This window comes from Echinops telfairi, unplaced genomic scaffold (assembly GCF_000313985.2).
Source record: "Echinops telfairi isolate 266 unplaced genomic scaffold, ASM31398v2 ScPeMD7_7425;HRSCAF=8463, whole genome shotgun sequence".
Classification (NCBI taxonomy): domain Eukaryota; kingdom Metazoa; phylum Chordata; class Mammalia; order Afrosoricida; family Tenrecidae; genus Echinops; species Echinops telfairi.
In genome coordinates, this window is record NW_022111325.1 from 7,551,073 (window position 1) to 7,558,340 (window position 7,268).

The following is a 7,268-nucleotide window of genomic DNA, read 5'->3' on the forward strand; positions in this document are numbered from 1 at the left end:
GAACCAGAGGTGCCTCAGGTTGGGGTGAGGCCTCTTCCGGGACCCGAGCTGGACTCATTGACTCTTCCCTCCCCTCCACCTGGGACCCGGCGTGGGGGGTGGCCGTGCACAGTCTTCTAAAGTTCGCCGCACAAGGCCCATCTGGTCTCACTCTCCAGGGCCTAACATCTCCCTAGGGTTTATACCGAATCAATCCTCTTAAATCTTTTCAAAGGCCTTCATAGGCACGAAGGGTGGCCATGCCCTCTCCCTGGGATGACAGCCCAGGACACGCTCCCTCCCCGTGGGCAGGGAACAATCAAGTGACTCCTCACAGGCACACTCCTCTCATCATGAGCCCCCAAGCCCCCATCTCTCTGCAGCATAGAATCTGGACCAGGGTGCCCGTGCACCCTGCCTCTCCCCAGCATTCCCGAGACAGCAGTGTGGAGCAAAGCAAAGTGGCTGGAGCGGAGCCAGGTGGCCAGTCCTGGACTCGGCTCCACCTCTTACTCGCAAAATTACCTCACCCAGGTCCTGCTGCTTTAGAGACAAGTACAGGGGTCCCTGTGCTGCAGCCTGATGTCACACTCGGACACACACACACACACACACACACACACACACACACACTCTGTTTCCACAAGATCAGAGAAGCCGGTCACCTCCAGGGGAGGCCGGCTTGCTAGCACTGGGAGACAGTGCCGGAGGAGTGGCCCTTTTCCCCTGTATTGCCCACTTAATCTCTGGCCAGAGTTCGTCCTCCTCATGCCCACCCCATTTCCTTCCCTCTCCTCGCATTTGCCCTGCCCTCTGCTCTCCCTAATTACCCGGACCTCCCCTCCCCCACCCCAGCTTCATTTACCTCCGACTCATCTGGTCATATTTTTAGCTCCCGGCGTCTGTCTCTCCCTTTTCCTATCTTAATATGGAGATGAGCTCGTGGGCCAGCGTGGGGACAGGGGCTGAGAATCCCTGGACACTGGGGGAGGGGCGAGAAGGAGCCTCAGGGAGCCGAGGGAGAGGTATGGGAGGTGGGAGGACTCAGGCCCGCCCTCTTGGAGCTGCCCTGGCCGCAGAAGGTTGGCCATCTCTCTGGCCAACCCCGGAGACTTATTTAGCCAGGACCAGGTGGGGGCCAAGAGGTGCCCATTTCAGGGGCAGCTCCGGTTCCCTCCCCGCCCCCTGCTCCTATTCCTCGCCCTGACCCTTTTTCTCTTGGCTCTTTGGACACTTTCTCCAGGGCCCAGCAGTGTCCTCTGTCCCCTGCTCTGGGCCATTCCCCACCCCACCCCCACCCGGAGCCCCCCAACCTTCGGATTCAAGCCCCAGAGGCCCCTCCCCACCGCAGCTCACCTCTCTCTGGTCCAGGAGCCCACTGCCTCCTCCATGCGCGCGACAACGGGCAGGACGGCGGCGGCGGGGCTGCGGCTGGCGCTGCTGCTCCTGCTGGGGCTGGGGGCACCCCGGTTCGGGGTGCAGGGGGAGGACGGGCTGGACTTCCCCGAGTACGACGGCGTGGACCGCGTCGTCAACGTCAACGCGAAGAACTACAAGAACGTGTTCAAGAAGTATGAGGTGCTGGCCCTGCTCTACCACGACCCCCCGGAGGACGACAAGGCCTCGCAGAGGCAGTTTGAGATGGAGGAGCTCATCCTGGAGGTGAGGGGTCCGGGGGCCTGGCGGCCTAAGCGGAAGGAGAGCGGAGGCTTGGGGACCCCAAAGTTCCACCACAGGTCGGCGATGAGAGGGAGCCTCTGCCCCTTGCTGTGGGAGGCAGAGAGAGCTAGGGGCGGCTGGGAGCAGGGTGCCCTTGGCAGAGGGGCAGAAATGAAAAGGGAGGCCCGCAAGGGAAGGGGGACAACTGCAGGGCAGGGCCCCACCCCACAAACCCACCCTCCAAGCCCAGTGCATGCCCTCTCTTCGTCAGCACTGGGGCCTGCACCCCAAGAGGCCTTTAAAACCAATTGTCCATTTAAACACCGCGGATCTGGTTTGCATGCCACATGTCATGGCTAAAGGTGTCAATATCTCCTAGACCCCATTATGCTTCCCAGTGCCCTCCGGGTACTGGCACCAGTATTGACTGTACGCTATGCCCAAGCTGGTGCCCTCTCCCTCCCTCCCCCGCCCTCATGCTCCAGCAGTCCCCATTGGACCAACTTGGACGCCCAGATTGGAAAATTCTTGTGCTTGACAGAGGCCTGGTAGCACCTCTCCTATCTTCTCTTGAGGGGAAGAGTCTCCCCACCCCACAAGTGGATTTCAAGCACAAAAGAGAGAGGGAGTTGGGGGCAGTGTCATCCCACGGGGCCCCTTCCCCAGTTCTGTGGTGCAGACAGGCCTTAGCTGGAGGGTGAGGCACCAGGACTGCCGAGACTCGCCTTTCTGGTGGCCACTGCCCGGTGTTGAGAGCTGAGCCTGGGCTCTGATGGATGAGCTGAGTATTTTTATCCTGGGTGCTCAGTACCACCTGCCAACTCCTCCCTTCCCACCACCCTGTGAATCACAGCACTGAGTCTCTGTGGGGGTAACGCTGGGCGCCCACCCAAGGCCGAATGAATGAGGGTTGAGGCCCAGTCGAAGGCTTAAGGAGGCAAGGACCCAGGGGCTTGCTGGCTGTCGCCTGAGAACATTCTGAGTAGTTAGTGAAGGTGAGGTGTCCCCAAGTCATACTCTCCTCTAAGGGGGTGGGGAGGTGAGGGTGTGACAAAGAAGAGAACACAAGAAACTGTCCCCACAGCAATCTGGCTTTCCCCAATCCCCAGAGCAAGCCCAGACTCCTAGGCCACTCTCCAAGACCACCCCCCTCCAGCTGAAGCCTTAGCCCCTTGCCCCGCACTGTTCTTCCCATTGAAGAATGCCGCCCCGGGCCTGGCCTTGCCAGGACGGCGCTGCGGCCCCTTTGGGAGCAGTCTCAGGAGCACACTGCAAACCAGCAGTGTTACAGCATGAAAATGGAACTCGGGACCCACAGAGGCCGGCTGTAGGGAAATTGGAAATGTTCCAGTGGGGGGTCAGCGTGAATGCCAAAGCCGAGTTGTAACCCCAACGGCTCCTTCCAGTTAGCAGCTCAAGTCCTAGAAGACAAAGGTGTTGGCTTTGGGCTGGTGGACTCTGAGAAGGACGCAGCTGTGGCCAAGAAGCTAGGTAAGGGGCTGCAGGGGACGTGGCAGGGTGGGGCAAGGCGCCTGCTGCGTGAGACTGGGGGCAGCAAAGGTGGGGACGCCTCAGGTGTATGACTGGCAGGCAGCAAGGCTTATTCAGCTTGCCTCCCCACTGCCATCGATACAATTGCAACTCACAGCAACCCTACATAGGGGCTTCTGAGACGGTAAGTCTTCATGGGACCCAGCGGCATCATCTCTCTCCTGTTCCTGTGGGTTTGAACCACCAACCCCGAGGTTAGCAGCCCAACACTTCTCCCACAGCGCCACCACCCAGGCTCCTTACTCTGAAAATCAGATGGGAAGGAAGGAAGGAAGCCGTCTGGCCAGAGAGTTCAGCTTCTCCTGACTGATAGAGACCCACACAGAAATCCCCGCAGGGGGTGAAGCTGGTCCCTCTTGAAGCCCCAAAGCTGATCTTAGATGCTGGGGGGCGGGGGGAAGGGGAAGAGGTTTCAAGAACTATAGTTGCAGGGCTGGAAACCCTCCAGCCCCTGAGGGTCCTCTGTAGACCCTCCAGCCCCTGAGGGGGCTGTTCACCCCCTTGTTCACCCCCTGAGGGGGGTGGGGGTACAGAACCCTGCCACCAGGGGGCAGCACAGACTGGACCTGGACCCCTGTTGTGGCCGGAGAGGGGAGTGGTCAGCAATCATGAAGTCATTCGTCAGTAATAACCTCTTGCCATCATCACGGAGGGCTCAGGGCTGGACTGGGAATCCGCTATTGGAGTCGTGTGAGGAGGTGGCCTGACTATTCATCTACAGCTATGGCAGCCAGAGAAAGGAAGAAATGGCTGGAATCCTTACTTCCTGGTTCTCTCATTAGGCTAGCATCCTAGGCTAAATGCAAGACACAGACACAGGCAGGTAGGGGGGTAGGAGGCAGTGGAGGGGAGAGCGGGCAAGACAGGGCTAGGTAGAGGATGTGGGCTTGAGCGGGAGCGGGGCCGCGATGTGGATCCTTGAATCTGCGAGGAGGTTGGGTTGATGGCTCTCGCCCCTGGCTGACTCCCCAGGCTTAACAGAAGAGGACAGCGTTTACGTGTTCAAGGGAGATGAGGTCATTGAGTATGATGGCGAGTTTTCAGCTGACACCCTGGTGGAGTTTCTGCTTGATGTGAGAATTCCCCTGGCCCTGATGGCCAGCTCTGACTCCCCACCTGTCCCCCTATGAACCTACACACACACACACACACACACACACACAGCGCCCTGACCTCCCTCTGGTTCCCCAGCCTTCCTCTCGCCACACACCCTCCCCAGTTCTCTAGTTCTCCCGATAAGGACAGAAACCCACTCTCTTCCTTTAATGTCCCTACTCCTCCAGGTGCTGGAGGACCCGGTGGAGCTCATTGAGGGGGAACGAGAGCTGCAGGCATTCGATAACATCGAGGATGAGATCAAACTCATTGGCTACTTCAAGAACAAAGACTCGGAGCGTGAGGAACCTGTAAACTCTTCTACTGCCCTGCCCGGATCCCCTTTTCATCTGTCCTTACTCAGCATCGGCCGCCTCTCAGCATCTTGCACTGGTTCTTCTCCCTGCCCCCGGCCACGTCCACCAGCTGTCCACAGCACTCTCTGCTCTGGGTGTCCCATCTGGATGTCCGCATCCTGCCATGCTCCGCCCCCTCTCAGAGGGTGGGGAGTGGGGTGAGGGTCTCAGGATGAACTTCTTACTGCAATCCCACTGAGTTCTACCGAAGAATTGGAAAGAGGCATGTGGGGGATGTTCCCCTAGGAGACTGACCTCCTGATCCCCCTGCAGATTTCAAAGCCTATGAAGATGCAGCTGAGGAGTTCCACCCCTACATCCCCTTCTTCGCCACCTTCGACAGCAAGGTTCGCCTTATGCTGCCCTCCTACCTCTGCCCCTGAAACCTCGGGGTGGGGGGGGCGGCGCCCTTTCACATGTCAGCACTCCCCCAGACCCTCTCTGCCCGTCCGATTTTCTAACTGCAAAGGGCTATAGGTTAAGACATAAACCCAATGGCTCAGTAGCCAGGGCAAGACTGGGACTCAGTTCCCTGGCTCCCTCCCAGAAACACTGCTTCTCTGCGTGCTCCCACGTCCTCTGCTCCACTCCTCCCTGCTCTCCCCCCCCAAGGTGGCCAAGAAGCTGACCCTGAAGATGAACGAGATCGATTTCTATGAGGCCTTCATGGACGAGCCGGTGACCATCCCAGACAAGCCCAACAGCGAAGAGGAAATCGTCAGCTTCGTAGAGGAGCACAGGAGGTGAGGAGCGGGGCTGGTGTGGGCTAGAAGGCGGGATGTGATCCCACCTGCAGATGACGTGCTTCAGGGGCGCCGTGCTCCGCGAGGCAATAGCAGTATGCAGCCTGTCCTGCCTCCCAGTGTCTAACCTTGAGCCCGACACGGAGGGGGGTCCTCTGCAGATCGTCAGCGTTCAAAGTGAACTTGTGGTTTTGCACCACCCAGGTCAGCGTAGCAGGGCTGGCTGGCTGTCCCTCGTGTTATAGTTAGTCCTTTAGGTGATCTCCATGAAAGAGGTTCCACCGAGGATCCCTGGTAGCCTGGTGATTATGCTTTGGCCTGACGGGGCTTTCCTCTCCTGTAAAGAGCTACAGTTTAGGGAGCTCAGAGGAGGCTCCCCAGTCCTACAGGGTCGCTGCGAGCTAGCACTGCCTGGCAGACGTTGAGCGTTGAGCTGCTCAGATAGTGTGTAGCTACATGAAAAGAAGTCCCGCAGGGATGGGTCGGAACGAGGGTGCTAACCCAGGTCTCTCCCCGGTTTGTCCAAATGTGATACTCGAAGATGGCCCTCAATGGGGAGAAAGGGGGAGAGTTTTGCCCTCCAAGGATGACTTGACCATCAGTGTCAGGGGACATTTTTGGTTGGGAGAATTCTACTACCTTTAGTGGGTAGAGACCAGGGGTGCTGCTGAACACCCCGCGAGGCACAGGCCAGCCCCCCCTCCCCCCCCCAGTCAGGACTGCTCCCACTCAAAATGTTAGTAGTGCCGAGGTTGAGAAGTCCTGTCACACACACACACACACACACACACACACACACAAACTCTCTCCCTTCGCTCCCCAACCGGGAATGCCCATCCCTCAGGGTACACGCTACTTCCTTGTGATCACTCCTCTTAGGTCATGGCCCCCTTCGTCTGGCAGAATCCATGGGCACGCCTGCGCCCAGTGCTCTCAGCTTCCTCCCAAAGCGCCTCTTCCAGCCCCTGTGCCCCCCTCCCCGCTCCCATCTGTTCTCGCTCCGCAATGATCAATGATCGGGGTCTGGTGCCCAGAGCATCCATGTTGTCAGGTGCCTTTGTCCTGAGCTCCGAGCTGTCTGGGTCCCAGACATGAGCAAGAGCCAGCTGCTGCCAAGGAGACTTTCTGAGAGGGTCTTCCTCCTCACCCACTGAGATGTGGGGGCTATCCTTTGAGTGGATTCTCCCTTAGAGCAGCCCCAAGGTGACAGAGTGAAAGCACCCCATGGGGTTTTCTTGGCCGTGACCTTCATGGAACCAGACCTTCGGGTCTTTCTCCCGAAGTCGGAGTCACTGGGTGGGCTTGGGCCTGCAACCTTTCGGTTGGCTACCAGTCCAGCGCTCAGCCAGTTGCAAGACAAGGTTCCGTACCCATGGCGTGACCTGCCATCGTCTCTTCTAGATCCACGCTGAGGAAACTGAAGCCGGAAAGCATGTATGAGACCTGGGTGAGTGGCGCTGGCTGGGCTGGGTCCTAGGGCAGCGAGGGTTGCTGAGCACCCAGGTCCTGGGAACATCCCGCTCTCTGCTCCTCATCCCCTGCTTGTAGCAAAGGCCGCGCACCAGCAAAGGCCGACGGTTTTCTGTTCGGAAGAACTTAACAGGAATTGGGAGGCAAACATAAGCGGATGGAGATGACATGGGAAGAGCTCCCAAGCTCCGGGACTACAGGGGGTTCCAGGGGAGGTGTGGGGTCCCAAAGGGAAAGGGCAGTTCTCTTGGAAAAGGGTTCCCACCGCAAAAACATACCTGGCCCGAAGCTGGAGTTCCACCGATTCAGGTTTGAGGAGAGCTTGGGGTCTGTTCTGGACTCTTCCACTTCAAGGAGTAGACCTGACTGACCCTTCTGATCCCCGCCACCCCCCCCACCCCCCAGGAGGACGATC

General features: G+C 58.8%; 1 protein-coding gene across 1 annotated transcript in view; it reads left to right on the forward strand.

The window, feature by feature from the left end:
- Window positions 1-1,368: 1,368 nt before the first annotated feature.
- The window catches only part of CASQ1 (calsequestrin 1), a 9,802-nt gene continuing 3,902 nt past the window's right edge, over window positions 1,369-7,268 (forward strand). The window contains exons 1-8 of the mRNA XM_045298487.1: window positions 1,369-1,641; window positions 3,045-3,129; window positions 4,162-4,262; window positions 4,473-4,584; window positions 4,914-4,987; window positions 5,253-5,383; window positions 6,785-6,830; window positions 7,259-7,263. Coding sequence (XP_045154422.1) covers window positions 1,369-1,641; window positions 3,045-3,129; window positions 4,162-4,262; window positions 4,473-4,584; window positions 4,914-4,987; window positions 5,253-5,383; window positions 6,785-6,830; window positions 7,259-7,263 — 827 coding nt within the window. The remainder of the gene's footprint in view (window positions 1,642-3,044; window positions 3,130-4,161; window positions 4,263-4,472; window positions 4,585-4,913; window positions 4,988-5,252; window positions 5,384-6,784; window positions 6,831-7,258; window positions 7,264-7,268) is intronic.